Source organism: Crocuta crocuta, unplaced genomic scaffold (genome assembly GCF_008692635.1).
Source record: "Crocuta crocuta isolate KB4526 unplaced genomic scaffold, BGI_CrCroc_1.0 scaffold619, whole genome shotgun sequence".
NCBI lineage: Eukaryota > Metazoa > Chordata > Mammalia > Carnivora > Hyaenidae > Crocuta > Crocuta crocuta.
In genome coordinates, this window is record NW_027533395.1 from 1,273,606 (window position 1) to 1,292,968 (window position 19,363).

At 45.9% G+C, this 19,363-nt stretch overlaps 2 protein-coding genes across 2 annotated transcripts in view; both read right to left on the reverse strand.

The window, feature by feature from the left end:
* Nucleotides 1-4,570: 4,570 nt before the first annotated feature.
* Nucleotides 4,571-6,736, reverse strand: NPM3 (nucleophosmin/nucleoplasmin 3). The gene is made up of 6 exons (XM_077748382.1): nt 6,226-6,736; nt 5,838-5,923; nt 5,473-5,592; nt 5,244-5,337; nt 4,754-4,871; nt 4,571-4,660 (listed from the first exon to the last, which is right to left on the reverse strand). The coding sequence occupies exons 1-5, from the start codon at nt 6,614-6,616 to the stop codon at nt 4,759-4,761; spliced, it is 804 nt and encodes a 267-aa protein (XP_077604508.1). The 5' UTR covers nt 6,617-6,736; the 3' UTR covers nt 4,571-4,660; nt 4,754-4,758.
* Nucleotides 6,737-7,640: 904 nt separating this feature from the next.
* The window catches only part of OGA (O-GlcNAcase), a 30,084-nt gene continuing 18,361 nt past the window's right edge, over nt 7,641-19,363 (reverse strand). The window contains exons 11-16 of the mRNA XM_077748464.1: nt 17,065-17,150; nt 15,985-16,089; nt 15,223-15,308; nt 14,754-14,946; nt 12,190-12,349; nt 7,641-9,717 (exon numbers count right to left, since the gene is read on the reverse strand). Of these exons, the coding sequence (XP_077604590.1) occupies nt 9,581-9,717; nt 12,190-12,349; nt 14,754-14,946; nt 15,223-15,308; nt 15,985-16,089; nt 17,065-17,150 (767 nt within the window). The 3' untranslated portion in view covers nt 7,641-9,580. The remainder of the gene's footprint in view (nt 9,718-12,189; nt 12,350-14,753; nt 14,947-15,222; nt 15,309-15,984; nt 16,090-17,064; nt 17,151-19,363) is intronic.

Sequence of the window (19,363 nt, forward strand, 5' to 3'; positions counted from 1 at the left end):
CTTTTCCTGCAGAAGAGACTTGAATCCAGGCCGCCTAGTCTTTCCCTCTCAGGGTCTCATTACTTAAGCACTTAGGCATTTACACACCTACTGTGTGCTAGACATGGACTCGTGCTTGTTGTCAATTGTGAGGGGGGCCTGCCGAGAAAGGAGAAACCAAAGGAGGTAGGGACTTGTCTAAGCTTCTCCCAGCCCCTCATTGCTTCCCCCAAGGGGCTTCTGGAACCCCTGAGCCATGGTGCTTCCTTGGGAGCAGCTTGGGTGGGCAGAGATGCCCTGGGACAGATATTTCTGAGAAGCAGGTGGGACCACTGATGCCCTACGCAGCTGCTGACTCCACCTATGACCTCCCCTTCCCCACCGCCCCCACCTTATGTCCTTGGGGTTTGGACTGGAGGGGTTGGGGTGGTCCTGGAAGCCATTAGGCCAGAAGCAGGATGCAGCACAGCCAAGGTCTACCTACCTCCCTTTTCTCTGTGCCCCACCTGTCCCTGTGCCCCACCCTTTCCCACTCCCAGCCATCATGCTAACACTGAGCAATCCATAGATGGGAAAGCCGAGTCAGAGTACTTGTCCCAAGACCTCATCCTCCCTCCAAGAAGGAGACCCCTTGAGCCTACGTGTTACCCACCTCCAGGAGTCTGTTCACTGCTGGTTCTTGCACACACAGACCTCTGGGCAAGGGCTGTCTTTTAGACCAGAACTTGCAGCTCATGGCACGGAGCTGGCCAGGGTTGTTCCGCAGTTGGTATTTGATGAATGAATAATGAAGAAACTGGCTGAGCATTTAGACCTCAGACCATGAGTGGCTTCCTCGGGAAGACTTGCTTTTTCTCTCCCTACTACCCCCCTACCAACAGATTATAATCACCACTATTTATTGAGCACTTGTATTTGCTAAAGGCTGGACTTGCACTGTTTCCTCTCAACTAAGAGGTGAACCCATCACAAGGGAGACAGGTGAGGTGGGCTCCATTGGCCACAGCCCACACCAGCCCTTTTCCTCACGATGCTCCTTTTAGGGGCCTGCAGGCCACTTGCTGAGTGTCTACCTCCCCAAGTGTATTGCTTCAAACAGGCAGTATGCTCACCATTTTAACTTCATGCCCTGCACACAGTAGGCCCCTGAAAATGTGTGTGTGTGTGTGTATGTGTGTGTGTGTGTGTGTGTGATTGAGTCAATGGAGAGATGGAGAGCAGAGGGTGGGATGGGCCTTCTCCCTACCAGAGACCAGGCCCTCTGAAAAGTCTGATGAGAACAGCATGAAGCAGCACTCAGACAGGGGGCATGACAGTCCAGCCCACTCTTAGTGTGCATAGACCTGGAGCCACAACCAGACTCACTCTGGGGACCTGCCCTTCTCTGGAGGGAGGGTGGAGGCCAAGGCATCTGACTAGGGGTCCAACTCTGGTTCTGGAGCTCCCAGAAGGTTCTGAAGGCCTTGAGCTGAGCCTCAATGATCATAGGCCACCCTCCTCCCACCCCCAGAGGAGATGGGCATCCAGGCACCTTAAAGTGTGGAGGTCAAGGTTTTAGCACACTTTAGCCTCTATCAAGGGGCCTCTCTACAGGAAAGAATTCCTTTGCATTTGGAGAACTTTCCCCCAAACTGAATATTCATCAATTTGGGAGAGTTCCTCTCTCCAAAAGTCTATGGCTTGAGGTGGGGGTGGGGAGGGGAGCAGATGGGGACACCCTCACATAGGGCGCCAGGTACTGCCCCATCAGCCCTGTGAGTGACAGATGCAAATATTCTGTTGGGGCCCCAGCAGGCCGCTCTGTCCCTTCCTCACTGCTTGCTCGCTTCCCGGCCAGCTCGTTCCTTCCTTTATCTTATCAAAGCCCCGTAATTACAATTGCTATTTTGTTTCCTCGAATCTGCAATCAGAGCTCCCTGGACCTGATGAGGGAGCGCCTGTCAACCTGATCGCTGAGTGACAGCCCGGCCACCTTTCCTGGCTGCCCCCACACTCCGCAAACACAAACACACACACACACACACACACCCTCGCCTCCTGCAAACACAAACACACACTCCTTGCCAACACAAACAGCCCCTCTCCGCAAACACTCCCTAGCGGGGACCCAAACACACACCTTCAGCCTCCTTCCAAACGCATCCCTCGCCCCCGGCCCACCCTGGGCCCCTCAAATCCACACCAGCCGGCGCGGGCTGCCTGGATTGAAGCTCATTCCTACTCGCGCCTCCTGCGCCCGGCGTTCAAAGCGCCGCGGACTCTCCACCGACTGTTCAAATGCAAATCGCCAAGACTGGGTTAAGCACTTCGCGTCTAGCCTGCGGGTCGTCTCCCTCGCACCCCAAATACAAGGCTGTCCGTCTTCCAGTGGTCTGCAAACCACGGTTTACACCTTCATCCCTCGGCGCTCCGAGGCCAAATTGAATTGGCAGTACTCCTACTGGGCGCTGAGCTGGCAGAAGGGGCATCGAGGAGAGGCGGAGGCGGGGAAGGACAAAAACAGTCCCCAACTCAGTCCGCGGGGCTCCCCTTCGGGCCAGGAAACTCCTGGAAGGAAGGGGAAGGTGTGGACTGGGTCCCGACTGTGGGCAGGAGCGTGCTAGGAGCCGGTCTGGGCTGCAGGGAGACCCACCCAGGGAACAAAGATTACAGAGAGCACTCAGCGGCTTCGCGGGCGGTAAATATCGGGGCGGGGCCACGCGCAGGGGGGTAGATGGGTTGATTGGGGAGGCTTCCCCCAGAGATGACTTCTCTGCACTCAGCCAGTCTCCCGAGTTGGAGTCCCCAACCGAGCACATACCGAGGACTCTGGAGGTTATAGGCGACAGGAGGATGGGAAGGGCTCTAACAGGAACTCTTCTAGCGAATCAGTCGAAGAACGAATGAAGTCAGCCTCAGTGACTTACTCCTCGCTTTCTGCCAAAGCCTAGGCAGCCCCGATCAGTCACCTAGCCCCCTGCGACGCAGCGTGGGGAGCCGCACGGCCACACGTGATTTCAACGTCGCCCACCAGAGGGCGCCAGCTGCATTTCCCCCTCCCTCACGACCCCTGCCACAGGAAGGTGAATGGTCTCCAGCCTGGCTTGCTCTTCCACGCTGGTTCCTGAGGTAAGCACCTCAGTTCTCCTGGAGAGGAGAAAGGGGCCTGCGACCCTGATCACTGCAACACAGAGAGAAATCACACCTTCCTTTATTCTTAACTTGAAGAAAAAGGGAGGTTAGAGCTTGAACCTCAGCTCCTCACCAGGAGTGGGGCAATCTACTCAGGGATGTGTTGAAGCTGGAATGCTTTTCCGTACTGTGGGACACTCTCTCCACTGTCTCCACACTGCCCCAATACCAGACCCTTGGGGCTATCTAGGGATCCCTCCTGCTTGTTCACTCATTTGCGCAGCAGCCAGTGTGGGAGGGAGTAGGCCTGGCCCGGCCACCCCACCAGGCCCTGTAGTCTGTCCATCCTCAGCATGTCTGGCCCCAGGCTGTCTCAGGAGTTAACCTTTTGTTTGTTTGCTTGTTTGTGGGACATTGAAACCTCATCNAACTGCTGACCCCAGAATCAGTCACATACACACTAATGCTCACACCAAGTATCTCCCTTTCTCTTCCTGGCATAGCAACGACCAAACCTCAGAACACCTGATTACAGGCACCAGAGATTCCCCAGACCAGGCGGTGTGCTGGGGGTCAGGAACCCCTCAGCCCAGGAGGTTGAATCCCAGGGGCCTCTCTCTGCCCCCATATGCCAGGCCACCCGGATTCTGGTTTCCCTGTCACCCAATCTGGCCAGCCCCCTCCATCTGGCCCCCGGAATCAGGTTTCTAAGGGCCCAGACCAGCTCAGAGACAGCCTGCAAGACTGGAAGGAGGAGCAAAGACTCGCCTCTCACCCCTCACAGGCTGTCTCAGGGCCTGAGCCCCCTCATGGGGCTAGGGATGCACATTCCTCGGACTGCTTAAGCCCCCTTATCTGCCCCCCTGCCCATCAGCCTGAGTGCTGACAGAGGCCCAGGCCCCTTGTTTGGATGCTGATAACCTCCTGGGATGGCCCTCCCCCACCTGTAGGGACTGAGAATGGGCTTGGTGTTGGGAGGTCCTCTTTTAGTAAGGCAGTTGGGGCCCAGGCCTGGCCTGGCCACTGGGGTCCTAGGGATAGAAGGATCCCACACTTCCTCACCTTCCCCAGGCCCAGGGCCACCCTCGGTGCTGCCACAGTGCCACCTGGTGGTCCCTAGGGGAATGCCACCCCAGCAGGTAAAGAAGCCACACAAATGAGTTGCAAAAAAAAAAAACTCCACATCACTTTATTTCAACCTTTATCCAAAAATGTAAAAAGTATTAAAAATGTGTATTCCTGAGCTTCAGATGCTGACATCCAATCTCACAGGCAAGTGGGGAGACAGGGTCAGGAGAGAAGTTCAGAGCTCTTCCCACTCCTGGAGAAAAGGGAAGCCCCAGATATGGCATAAGATTAGAGAAACACCAGGGCCCTTATGAAGAATAGGACCACCCTCTCNCTTGCTGCCATCACGGACACCCTGGCGCCTCATTTATCCATCCATCCACCCATCCATCCACCCATCCATCCACCCATCTCTCCTCTTCAACAGAGAAGACACATTTAAATTTCTTGAAACTTGTACAGGAACATAGTACATGGCACATGTGGCAGGCAGCTAGGTGACCTGAGGAGAGCAAACAAGGGGTCAGCATCAAGGCCATGTTCACCTACTCCTGCCCCATCCCAGACCTTGCTGGACACACTTCCCCCCACTCACCAAGGCTAGGGCCTGCCCCTCTGCTTCTTGGCAGGCAGGATGGGACACAACTCCGCCTCCTCCTCCTCACTCCCTTCTTCTTCACTCTCTTCCTCAGAAACGTCATTGCTTATAGTAACTGGTGGATACATGAGCAGTAAAAGAGGAGGTTAAAGCCAGACCCCCTTCATACCACATGTCATTTATTCATGCCCTGTGGTGCCAAGGACCCTGACCTTCCAGAGCTTATGGTCTAGGTGGGAAGAACCTCGGATACTAAATTAGAGATGACCAAAAGCCAAGAAGACCACATTAGTGTAGGTGGAAGAGCTGAGACAGGTTTCATGCAGGAGGCAGGCTTAAGTAGGACAGAAAGTGGAGGCAACATCACACATCGTCTGGATGGGAGCTCCGCTAGGAAGCTAAGGAGGATGGGGAAGGAGTGGGGATGGGGGCGGTGAGGAGAGACCTGATGGCAGAACCCACTGGAGACAAAGGAGAGGACTCTCACCAATCTGGTGCCTCCCAGTGATGCGCACAGGGCCAGAACCTGACTTGAGGCGGAAGGTTACAGGTGGCTGGAGCTGGAAGTCATCCAAACTGAGCTGGAAGAAAGACAAAGATGAAGGCCTGGCCCATCCCATCTTGTGATGAGTCAGTCCTTGGGTCTGCAATTCCTAACCACCACCACTATCACTCCCACCACGGCCACCACCTCAGCATATGGCCAGGGAACTCACCATGGGCTGGCAGGACAACTTGAGATTGGCCACAGGGACTGCAATCTCCTGGTGGTCATGATTCCTGGCCACGACTTCTACCACATTACACTCATCTTTGGCCCCCTCGGTGAGGCAGAGCTGGGGAGAGTACACAGGTTCTTGGGTTTTCCCCAAGCAAGGACTGACACCACAAGTGGAGGCATCTACCCTACGGTTTGCCCCACCCCAGTGGTACCCGGATCACTCACCCAGGAAAGCCACCCATGTGGGAGTTAGGCAGAGGAGGGAATTCCCAGTAAAGGAATTGGGGTGACGGTTGGAGGGCCCCAAGTTGCCTGCTCAGGTGCAGCTATTCACCACCACCACCTTTCCCCGCCCCTCACCATGGTCAAAGCCAGCACATGCTCCGAATCATCCTCTTCCTCTACCTTGAAGGTGAAAGAGCGGGTGTGGCCGGAGAGCTCACAGCCTGGAAGAGGTAACAGTGTGAATGTGCCTGAGTGTGCGCGGGGGGCGTTCCACCAAACCTTGTCACGTGTAGCCGTGGTGCTACCGGCCATTTACGCACTCACTTCTCAGAACACCTGGGGCGCTCTGCCCTGGGCCCCGCCCGGCACATCGGGGGCAGCAGTCGCGCCATCCGCTCCCGCTTGGGCTGCCGCGCACGGGGCCCCCTCCGCCTCAGCCCACGTCGTGTACTTATCTGCATTCCTGTTCGGCCCTGCCCCTGACCGCCCTAGCACCACCCTCGTCCCCTCCTTTCCTCAATACCGAAGAAAAAACTGTCCATAGTGACCGGAGCTGGGACCCGCAGACTCCCGACCCCTCCGGCCCGGCATCGGCTCTCCTGACTCAGGAACGTTAACGCGGCGGCGGCGCCGGCGGCCATGCTGCTAGGGCCGTCTGGAGACTCCGCCCCCGACACGTCTAAAGCGGGGGACTCACGGCAGGTTCCGGCCCCGCCCTTTAAAGGAGCCGCTGGCACAGAGTGGGACAGAGGCGCGACCGGTCGACGGGCCTTCTCCCCTGGCAGCCCGCGGCCTCTGGTCAGACCTGTGTGTCGGGACTGCAGGGAAGTATCACACAAGCATGGATTTCTTAATGTTAACGTCGTTCCGCACTTCCAGGACAACGGCTCTCTGAGGGCGGCTCCTGCCTCCATTTTCTCCAGCTCCTCGTACCCTCTGCTGTTTCCACGCCCCAAACCAGGGCAAGTTTTCGTCAAAGGGAGGATAGATACAAAAATGGAAATTTTTCCGGGACGCCTGGGTGGCTCCGTCGGTTAACCGGCCGCCTTCGGATCAGGTCATGACCTCACAGGTCGTGGGCTCGAGCCCCATGTCAGGCTCTGTGCTGACAGCTGGAGCTGGAGCCTGTTCTGGATTCTGTCTCCCTCTCCTGCTCACTCTCGCTCTCAGAAGTAAAATAAAACATTAAAAAAAAAAAAATAAAAGGAAACCTTTCCAATTCCTTTAGTAAAGGCAAGTTTTAAGGCAGCTTTTTTCTCATAAAAGCAAAGGAAATCGCTGCTCGCCTTTCCTCCAAGCAAGGTGAGGCTCCTGAAGGAAGACTTTTCACCCAGGGCTATTTTCTACCAGAACCATGGAACCACTCGGCCCTTTTCCTAGACGGCTTCTATGCTTCCAGCTCTAACGCCCTGAACTTCACTACCCAGAAGGCCCATTTTTATTGAGCTAAATATGCTGGCTGGAGGCTGGCGCTTGATAGCAAAGGCTGTTAGTTAGCTTCGATGTGCAGCTAGCAGCTACTTCTGGCAAACACACTTTGGAGCTTCTAATTACCAATCGGCCCAGAACATCCTTCCACCTTAAGAGTACTAAGTCCCATAATTTGGGCAACTCCCCCACCCCTAATTCTCACCTTCTGACAGAAGAATCAAATCAGGCAAACTGTGTTCCTTATCCTACTAGATGTTGGGAATTCATTCAAACTAGCGGCCCTAACTCACACCCAGGATATAACTGTGGGAGGAGGGTGGCTTGGGCAAGAACTAGTTTTCCTTTTTTACCTTGCCATGAGGAAAATCTGTAAGTCTTTTACTGGAGATAGAAATGGGAAGGTGCAGCCCCTAACTCGCAACAGCTATGGAAGATGCTTGTCAGACATGAAAGACATGAAAAGGTACAGGGCAGAAACAGGAAGTAGACAGTACACCACCACACATATTCACTTCAAGTTTTATTTTGCCTCTTGCATGGTCTTCAGATAATTTTACAGTTCGTTTTCTACAGGAACTGAGCTGTGATCTAAACAATCAATGAAATGTCATTCCAACCTTAATAAATATTCATAACCATAGAAGAGAGCATAGCACTTTACCATCCTAGAGTGATGAAGGTACAGGCCTGGACATATGTTTCATGGTTAGCATCTGTGACCAGACCAGCCAAAATGATTATTATAAGCCAAGATAAAACCACAAGCAAACTTGCTAAAAATCCTGATTCCATAGATGGACACTGAAATCCTCCGAACAAATGCTAGAATTGCCCACTATAGTATACAATGTACCTTAAGAGAAAACCAAGTGACATTAAACTGTTTTAAACAGCATCTTGTAGAGATCTTCCCTTCTATCAGTTAAAGGTTTCTACCCTGAAAATAAAGAGGCCTCCTGCCTCCTCTCCGTTCATCTTACCAACTCAGTGCACACTCACAGGCCCTGGTTGAAAGTCACTAGGTACCACTAGGTACAACGCTTTATGATTCAAAGCCCATACAGATGGAAGGAAAATGCCTTTTCCTTGCCCCTCCCACCTCAGCTCAAAGTAAAACAGCTGATAATGAAACTACAGGGAAGCGAGATAACAAAATACTGTTAGGAATCCATGGAGAAGTCAGCCAGCCATGATGAAAACAATGAATCCTCCAGAGAATACCTGCTAACCTCATGCTCAGAACCCCTAAAAATACCAAATCTAAATTAAAATACATGGAGCTTTCAGAATCTGTGGTTAAAAGGAAAAAGGGTAACCTTAATTACTGGTTAAAGTGTGCTCATTGTTTCTCTTAAAAATCAGATACAAACATGCATGAATTAAAGACTCTGATTTAATAAAACCAGTTGTAACAGGTCTTGAAATTAAAGGACAACTGATCTCTGGGCAAATGGGACCAGTAAGTCCCTGAACCCTTCTTGATGTCAAAACTAACATTTCACACGCTGACCTGCATTGAGGTTAATTTCCAGAAGTGACTGCACTTTGCAAGACTGAGTCCCATGAAATTAGGCTCTCATACCCAAAGTGGTCATGGCCTAGCCCTAGGTGGGCGGCACTCTAAAAACAATAAAACTTTAAAGAAAAAAAAAAAAAGACAAAAGTAAAGAAAATCCACCTTCCACTAATTTACATTATTCAAAGTGCGCCATCCTGAACCACACCCTTTTTCAAAAGGAAAAGGAATTACAAAAACAGTGAACACAAAGGATAGTCAGGTTACATCTAGTTTATATACAAAAAAATTTACAAGTCTGCCATTTTTAGGCTTTTGCCACAAACAACTGCACATTTGTCCCTACAAAGCACAACATGCCTGAACCAATGGTCATTACAAGAGACAACTGGCCATGGCTTTACAAAGAGCAGAAAAACTGCCCAAAATTAAAATCATTTATTCTGCTTACACTATGCCACAACCATCCCACTTGGAATCTCTACTCTGAAGCCTCTGAAACCCACTAAATCTTTCTCATCTCTGCCATGTCTCCAAAGAATGAAAGACATTTCATCCAGTAAGCCAAGGAGGATGAAAAATGATTCTGATTACTCTTAGGTGAGAAATGCAACCACGCTGGATGCAGAACACAGTGCTGACTACATTTATTGAAGACCTCCTCCCTATAAGCCCATGTAAGAGGTCTTGGCACCTAACACAAGACCCAAAAAGGAGGCCCACATCTGTTTCAGAAAGGATCTGCAGCAATACTATCTTCCAACCAATGAGTAATCTCAAAGTGTGGTAGGTGAGTTTTACATAGTCTTCGTTTCCAATCCCAATTGGCTGATTTTTTGCCATTCCAGAGGCTGAACTGTATGAAGACCCCAACCACCACCCTCCAGGTGAAGTTCAGAGACTTTCGGACAGTTCACAGTGCCAACAAATTTCACAGGCTCCGACCAAGTATAACCACATCCTTTGGAAATCCTTCCATTTTTGCAATTTCAAAACAGCCTAACTTGCTGTAAAATTCCAGAATTCTTTTATCATCTGGTCTCACTTCACAGAAAGCCCCCCGGGAGCCTAGAAATAAAACAAATATTCAAATGTAAATGTCAATTGGAATTACAGATAGGAATTGTGATCACTCTTTAATATATTTCAAATAGGTGACAGGAGGAGCTTGCCTATACCAATCCCTAAATTTCATACCACAATTTAAAACAAAAATTTTCTTTTGGTTTATTTATGAGACAGAGAGAGACAAAGCATGAGCAGGGGAGGGACAGAGAGGGAGAGAGGGAGACACAGAATCTGAAACAAGCTCCAGGCTCTGAGCTACCAGCACAGACCCCGATGCGGGGCTCAAACCCACAGACCACGAGATCATGACCTGAGCCGAAGTCAGACACTTAGCCGACTGAGCCACCCAGGCGCCCCCATACCACAATTTTTTGTTTGCTAGCTTGAATGTGGGAATTATATTTCAAATTATCAAACTGTACACCTTAAATATATGCAGTTCTTGATTCTCAAAAATACCTCCATTTAAAAAAATTCAACTGTTTGTGAAACTCTTCCCTAGAAAATCTTTTGGGGAAGAGGATGTAATAAGAAACCCCAATGCAAAAAGTACCTCTGTTTAATGTCTTAATATAAAGGACCTTCAAAGAGCCCGCAGGGCAAAGGCCATTTCAGTCTATATCACAAGCCAATATAACCAGAATATGTATATTCTAAGACATACCTCATAATACCTGCATGATTCAGTTCCAAGCACAACACTGAGAATTATACTATCTTCAAAGAGAGTTGTTTAAATTATTCCACAAGAGGGATACATACCACTGACTCAACCGATACAAGAGATGCGACAGGAAGTGCATTTCCATTTATCAACAGCCCTCTAAGGAGGTCTCAAACAAGCTGCCCATTTTTGTATTGCCCAAGGGCTAAAAATAGTTTTTTACATCCTTTAAAGGCTGTGTAAAAAAGAGTATGTAGGGGCAACGGGCTGGCTCACTATATAGAGCATGCGACTCTTCATCCTGGGGTCATTAGTTTAAGTCCCACATTAGGCACAGAGGTTACTTTAAAAAAAAAAATTAGGAGCATCTAGCTCTTGATTTTGGGTCAGGTCATGATCTCATGGTTTCCGAGTTCAAGCCCTGCATCAGGCTCGTGCTGACAATATGAAGCCTACTACGGATTCTATCTCCCTCTGTCTCCGCCCCAACCCATGCTTGCCCCCTCTCTCTAAATAAATAAGTATATTTGAAAAATTAATGCATGGTTGGGGGGACGCCTGGGTGGCTCAGTCAGCTGAACATCTGACTTCAGCTCAGGTCACAATCTCACAGTTCGTAGGCTTGAGCTGTGCATTGGGCTCTGTGCTGATTGGTCAGAGCCTGGAGCCTGCTTCGGGTTCTGTGTCTCCCTCCCTCCCTCTCTCTGCACGCCCCCCNTCTTTTTCAAAAAAAGATTAATGTATGGAATTTAATTTAAAAAAGAATATGTAAGGGTGCCTGGGTGGCTCAGTCGGGGAAGTGTCCGACTTCAGCTCCGGTCATGATCTTGTGGTCCATGGGTTCAAGCCCCGCACTGGGCTCTGTGCTGACAGTTCAGAGCCTAGAGCCTGCTTCAGATTGTGTCTCCCTCTCTCCTTGCCCCTCCCCCACTCATGCTCTCTCTCTCAAAAATAAAATGTTAAAAAAAAAAGTTAAAAGAGAGTATGTAATTAAAAACTGTATGTGGCCATTGGAGTATAGAATATTTATTATCTAGCCATTTACAGAAAAAATTTTCATACCACGAATATAAAGCAAAGTTATTTCTGAAGGTTTAGAAAACACTCAAAAAAACTTGGCAACGTGGGGCGCCAGTGTGGCTTAGTTGGTTAAGTGTCCAACTCTACTTCAGCTCAGGTCATAAGCTCACAGTTTTTGACATTGAGCTCCGCGTCGGCCTCCACGCTGAGAGTGCCAGAGCCTGCTTGGGATCCAATCTCTCCTCCTCTCTGCCCCTCACTCGCTCACCTGTATGCTCTCTCTCAAAATATATAAATAAACTTGGGGGGAAAAAAAAGGCAACTCTGTATTCCTTTTTTTCTTATTTTTTTCAAAGTAGGCTTTACACCCAGCGAGGAGCCCAGCACTGGGCTTGAATTCACAACCCTAGGATTAAGGCCTGAGCTGAGACCAAGAGTTGGACGCTTAACTGACGAACCCACTCAGGCGCCCAGCAACTATGCATTCCTAAATGAAGCTTCTTTTGAAGGTTTATTTTTCAATTATCACAGTGAGTCTCCTGGCAAAATAAATTTAACCTCATGTGTTCACTTCTCATTTAAATAGGGCTCAAAATAAGCATTCATAGTGTAAAAGAGGAGCATTTTCCAAAGATTAATACACATGCAATTCTTACATGACTAATTATTCAGAAGCCAAACCATACATGGTGGGGAAGGGAATGCAAGTTGACTGTAATTCACTTTTCTTTTTATCCTGTCCCCACCTAGCCCAAACACCAGCAGCAACTACACAAGTATGTACTCACCATTAGCCTTCAGTGAAGACAGGAGGCAAGCCATCATGCTTTTGGCTACACTTGGGTCAGTTACTTTTTTGTGAATATCCATCTTTATGAGAGAAGGGAAGTTGGCAAGGAAAGTTTCTGGCAACACTTCCTGCTCTTCATGGAAACTCAACATTATTTTCTGTAAAAATTTGAAAGACTCTCTTGATTTTCAGTAACTCACTATATATCTATGTCCCAACTACAGAACCCAGCAATAGGAAAAGGAAAGCAACATTTAGTAACTCTTCCAGTCATTATATACTTATGAGATTAAGAATTAATTAGCTTCTATTTCTAGCTGAAGCATGTTCACTTTTAAAACCATTTGTCTGAATGTAATGTGGTATCCTGAATTAGATCCTGGAACAGAAAAGGACAGTAATGGAAGAACAAGTGAAAAGTGTGGGGTTTATAGTAATGCACGAAAGCTGGTTTCTTAAGACTTGGACAAATGTACGAAATGGGTGAGAGGGGTGCCTCGGTGGCTCAGTCGGTTAAGCGTCCAACTTCGGCTCAGGTCAGATCTCCCAGATCGTGGGTTCAAGCCCCGCATCAGGCTCTATGCTGACAGCTCAGAGCCTGGAGCCTGTTTCAGATTCTGTGTCTCCCTCTCTCTCAGCCCTTCCCCCACTCACCCTCTGTCTCTGTCTCAAAATAAACTATAAAAAAAAATTAAAAAAAAAAAAATGGGTGAGAGGTAACAAAGGAATTCTGTATTATGTTTGTTAAATCTAAAAATATTCAAAATTTAAAAATTGTTGTTTGTATTGCTTGCACAAAAATGTGAAAGTAAAAAGGGTTACAGTAGACACATTGGTCATTCTTTCTATGTTCCTATGCTGAAAACTGTAATTATCAGATATGAAACAGTAATGTATCAACAGCTCAATTACCAGCATGCTGTAGTTACTATCTGCGTAATTACAAGTAAGTGAGGCCACTCCACACAGCCTCTTACTACACAGCCATCTAGTGAGAACAGAAGTCCACTGGTATGGGAGAGAGAACTTCAAAAAAGGGTAAGAGGAACAACATGGAAGAAAAAGACACATTTCACAAATGAAAGAGTCCAAATATTTATCTAAAAGTATTTAATGAGTATAAACATTATCAAGAAGGAACTGCTTTTTTAAAATGCGTATGCTAAAATAAAATGCATATGCTGATGCATAAATCAAAATCATCATAAATTATAAAAGAAAAGTTCACTGAAGTTGGGACAGGGCAGACATATGACAAGAAGTGCTCCTATCTCCAAACAGGACTCTCAAGGCAGCTCACCTCTATTCTTTTTATTTTTTATTACAATGAGAAATACATCACTGAGAAGGCAAGTGTGCGCCCTACAACCAAGCAAATGAAAGATTTTAATTAACTTCCTGAATACCCAAAGAAGAGACCATTTAAGTTTGGTACTTCCACAATAGAGGGGAAAAAAGGTTATTTGTCTATATTGTTTTTTACTTGAGGAGTATTAGAACAATGCCTCCAAATTAAAAAACAAAGAACTCTTAATGCTGAGGAACAATGGAAAATGTCATACTTAAGAATAAGTAATGGGATGCCTAGGTAGCTCAGTCAGTTAACTGTCCAATTTTGGCTCAGGTCACCATCTCACAGCTTTTGAGTTCAAGCCCCGTGTCAGGCTCTGCGCAAATAGCTCGGAGCCTGGAACCTGCTTCGGATTCTGTGTCTCCCCCTCTCTGGCCCCCTGCCCCACCCATGCTTGTGCTCTCTCCTTCAAAAATAAGTAAACATTAAAAAGAAAGGGGGGGGGGTGGCGCCTGGGTGGCTCAGTCAGTTAAGTGTCCGACTTTGGCTCAGGTCATGATCTTGCGGTTCGTGGGTTCGAGCCCCATGTAGGGCTCTGTGCTGACAGCCAGCTCAGAGCCTGAAGCCTGTTTCAGATTCTGTGTCTCCCTCTCTCTCTAACCTTCCCCTACTCATACTCTCTCAGAAATAAATAAAACATTAAAAAATTAAAAAAAAAAAAAAAAAAGAGTAAGTAATAAGAGGGGTGCCTGAGTGGCATAATCAGTTAAGCATCCAACTCTTTATCGCAGTCATCATCTCACAGTTCATGAGTTCGAGCCTCGCATCAGGCTCTGCGTAGATAGCACAGAGCCTGCTTGGGATTCTGTCTCTCTTTCTGTTTCACCCCAACTGGAGCACTCTCTCTCTCTCTCTCTCAAAATAAATAAAATTTAAAAATTTAAAAAAAAAAAGCAGCAGTAAGAATTCTTGTCTATAGAAAATTTGGAAAGCAATGACATTTTTTTGAGAGCGCACACACACAAGCGGAAAAGGAACAGAAGGATAGAGAGAATCTTACACAGGCTCCATACTTAGCATGTAGCCTGATAAGGGGCCAGATCCCATGACTCTGGGACCATGACCTGAGCTGAAATCAAGAGCCAGACACTCAACTGACTGAGCCACCCAGGCGCCTATTGAAAGTACTGAAATTTTACGACATGTCTGCTTACTTTATCTTAGTAAGTACTTTAAGGAAAACGATCGTAGTATAATTCTAAACCTATTACCTCAGCCTCGGAGAGTTCTTTGTCACCATTTGGCTTGGTATACTTCTCCTGCATGAAGGGGATCCAGGAAATTTTACATTTTTTAATGAAGGGGGTCACATCTACAGTGCCCAAGGCATAGCCACATATGCCATCTTCGTCTTCTAGGACAAAACAGTAATCCAGGCTAAGGGAAAGCAGTCCTCCTACTAACCTGCTCAGAAGAAAAGAGGGCAGAATGAGTTTTTAACTCAAAACTTTAGACTTCAGTGACGTAAAGCCTTAACGTATTTGAATGGCAACCTATGGAAATTACATTTGGTATAAGAAAAAACCAAAAATACACACGTATTAATATTCAGATTTTATTAAAACTAAAGTAGAATTTCTAGAAAACTTTATTTCTAGTCATCACCTCCCCTTAACCTGATAAACCTGGCTATGAAACATTACTCCCAAATCCAACAAATCCAAATACTTCATCACATACTTGTCTCCAATAAGGTCAGGCTGACTTTGAAAAGGTAAACCCACTCCATCGTCATACATTTCTCTGCAAATCTTGTACACGGAAGCCTGAAAATATAATCTAGTTAAGCAACACATCAAGCAAAATCTCAACAGAATTTAACAATAGGACTCAGTGAGTCACACTGGACTTCTAGGACAGGGAATAACAAAATTCCTGGCCTGTCATAAATACCCCCTCTGCTTTGTTAAATATTTATTCACTGACTTGTAAAATCAGTAGAAAGCAGCATGAGAATTATTTCAAAGGAGATGGTTTTAGGCAGTTAAGTAGTGGATTCAAAATGCTGCAAACTATGCTGTGGAGCCCCTCTCAGTTTTGTATACGTCCAAAAATTTTTAAACATGTCAATGTCAACAGGCTTGCTGTTTCCTGGAGCTGATGGTCACAGCCAGTAAATACTTCACAAATGAAAATTATAAAATATTAACAATAGAGAAAATCAGCCACTACTACATACCGTTTGGACATACCCTAAATACATTTCAGCTTATTTTCATAAATGAGGACTTCAGTGACTTAGCTCAAAATGTTATTAAGTCTAACTTCCTTATTAGGTTCTCCCTTAAATATCAACCCTCGTGTGTTCAATGTTTCAGTTAACTTTCTCTACCTAAAGCTCCTATTTGAAGGTACCGAACAGATTCTTTTAACCAGGGAGTTCAATGGAAACTTGTAAGTGAGCACCATAACCATATACCAAGTTGGTAGGTAGACAATTACCTCATCTTTAGGAAAATATGGTCTGATAGTATAAACTTTGGAGGTAGGAGTCAATGGGGGTGGTTGAAAAAAGAGATCATTTGCCCCATCAATTGGCAGCAAACGCTGTGGGAAGAAACAAAAGGAGATGGATTAGTGTTGGGAAGATATCCATTTCTTTAAATGGGTGTGCACTGCAGATTACCAACTTAACATTAACTGGCTACTGCAGGCAGACCTAAAGAAGAGGGGTGTACTATGCTTTACTAAAATAAACACCTCTTTGCTGGGGGAAGGGGAGGCTTCTGAATAGAAATTACCCAAATGGAGTTACATAGCTTTAGTGGCATATTAATGGGGATTTAAACTTATAGTAGAAACAAAAAAAACAAAACAAAAAAAAATCTATTCCAGTATCACAATTTTTTTTTTTTTTAAACCAATCTCATCTAGACCATCTCTGTACTAAAAGATGGCAGAACAGAATGTCAGGAGGAGAGGTTTGGTCTGAAGAGGGTTATCTGTCCAGGAGACGCTTTATCCCCAAAGCAATGCGCTTCAGTTTGCTGTGCGCAGCAGAGCACCTGTTGGGGGGAGAAAAGTAGAGCACCTGAAAAGTCCATGAACAAACTCCAAACCAAAAATGTTTCTTATTTTGTTCAAATGTTCATTAACAGATTGTACTTTCGAATACAAGTTTTATTTGTACAATAATTGGGAAAGTATCCAAAAGCCCTTTCACCATTCACTTGCATAATTATTCATCCTTTTTGCTCATGGAGTTTCCACTGGCAGACAAGCATGCGCGCATTGTGCATTGCGGGCGCAGATTAAAATGGTGTGCGACCTGCAAAGAAACAATGTGAAGTGTATACCTAGAGCCGCTGCGCTTCGCAGGCGCGGGGGGAATTGGCAGCATCTCCTTCAGAAATTACTGTGAAAGAGGAGGAAAATTTGATTTAAAATCCAGCTATGTAACTAAATTGAATTTGGGACTAGAAAGCCTTCGGCAGACCAATCCTTCCAGCCATCTGATGCGCAACATAAGGTTTCTCATAAAACAAAGAAAATGTCAATTCAGTTGTGAATTCATATTGATACCTGGAACTCTCCTGCTAGACCACCTCTAAAGGCCCAGGGTTCTTGGTCTCCAATTAAGAACTGTGCTGAAGAATGACTACGACACCCTGTTGAGATCAGATCCAAGCGGAGAACGTTACGAGAAAGGGGATTTCCTGGGGTCTCAAACGTCCAACAAACTAACAAACACTTTGTGGAAATAGCTCTCTTAACAATAATAATCCAGGGTTTCAGGACAAGGCTGTGATAATAGTTTTTTTTAATTTGTGATGGAATTTCAATACTGATGTTTTTTTCCTCTGATTCATGAATAATCACTGTTAAGAATTCTCCTCTTTAATTGTTGGAAGAAAAGTCAGTTTCAAGTCTGTCTGGGTCAAGTTTGTAATATTCCCTAGATATGGCTATAAAAGTCAAGCCAGCTGTTTGCTCTGTTGTAAAATCACAGTAATTATAAAAGTGAAATGAATGAGATAGATAATGAGACATCTTATTATCACAGCCCATGAAGGAACTAAACCTGTCTGAAGTCACATTTTACATTATGAGGAAGGGTACAGGAAGGGAAAAAGGGGAAGGGGGAGGATTAATCTTGTCAGAAAACTAAGGTCAGCAGAATAAACACAAGAAATTGTTCAGTAGGTTGACGACAAAACACAATGGAAACTTTATTTTTTTTAACAAGGACAATCCAATTTAGACGTGGCTAATAGTAACAGCAGTCGGACAAATTCTGAGCACTAAGGAGAGCCGACTGGTGCTCCTAATTTATCCAGAGCTAAGACATACTTTTTCTTAAAAGTATGATAGTATTTGGTTCCTCTGACTGACCATTATAATTTTTACAGTGCACTGAACACAGATGTGGAGTAACAGGATTTGAGGTCCAGAAGTCAGCATTAAGATCACCACATAACCAACCTCAGAGGCAATAAAGGAAGCTAACAAGAAATAGTTAAAATATTTGTGGAGGCCAAATCAAAACCACCTGCCTAGTCTTCTGACAAGATAAAGCAGCGCAATATAGTTCTTTTCCATTTGAAGACAGCATTCTACCTCCTGTTCAAGTTAACAGTCTCATCAGTACAGGATATAGTGTGCTAGTCAGACAGTCCCAAAGCAAACCAATTTTTTTGTTCACAATTCAGGCCCATTAAGAGATTATACCCAGGTTTGTCATTTTTTCGGGGTAGGGGTACTTTAAGAAAACATACATAGTATGTAAATTTGTAAAATATGAAATAGGGTCAAAATTTAGGCTAAGAGAACCTGCCCCATTCCATAGCTCAGTGTAAATATACACTGCAGGAAAAAAAACTATGCTCTCAAACTTTAAGATCAGCCAATTTCCCCTACCCCCCACTTTGAGACTACAACATAACTAGCACTTCCAACTATTACAATAAAAAGCTGCATGTACGAAGAGCTGTATAAATGAAAACATGGTTAATGCCTCAGTCGCTGCGCAAACGTGACTTCAGTTCGTGCCTACTGCCCTTAAATCTGAGCTACCTCACAGATAGACCTTTCAATTTAAACTAATTAATCATGACGCGCTGTGAACATCTGCCGCTGTCCATCCAATAGTAGTAGACACTTGTGCTGAGGATTCTCCCATCTGTACACAATGGGGAAGAAGATAATAGAAGTCATTAGTAATCAAAAGTACTGCACAGCCACATTCTTTAAAGGACTGAATGCCAGCTGGACTGGAGAGAGAAGGAAAACAAAGGGCTCTAATCAGTAACTCCCTGATATTACTACAGATCCATGAAAATACTCTCCTTGTTGTGGGCTTTTTGTAAAGCCATGTGGATGCCAAGATAATTATTTTAAACTTCTAAGAGGCTCTGAACTTGAGATATCTGTACAATAGCTATCTACACAATTTGGGAAAGCTGCCCCTGTAATTGCACAGTACAGAAGTAAAATCCGAGGGTAAAGATAAATGATACTGTATATAATCAAGAATTAAATTTTTAACAATTCTTGACTTTAAAAATGAGTATCTAGTGTTTTAAATAATACTTTCCCAAGCTCAAGAATCCAGATTTCAGGCTGGAAACTTAAGATTTAAATCCCTGTGGGAAATTATAACTCCTCGGCCAGAAGCCTGGAAAGCAAATGCTGTCACCCAATAAGCAATGTAGAGGTATTTCCTGAGCCTCAAGGCAGATATCATAGAAAAAAAGGGGTCTTGGAACCTTTTAGCAAGAGGTCAAAATTCTTTCTTCTAGGGGTACCTGGATGGCTCAGTTAAGCCTCCATCTCTTGGTTTCAGCTCAGGTCATGATCTCACAGTTCATGAGTTCAAGCCCTA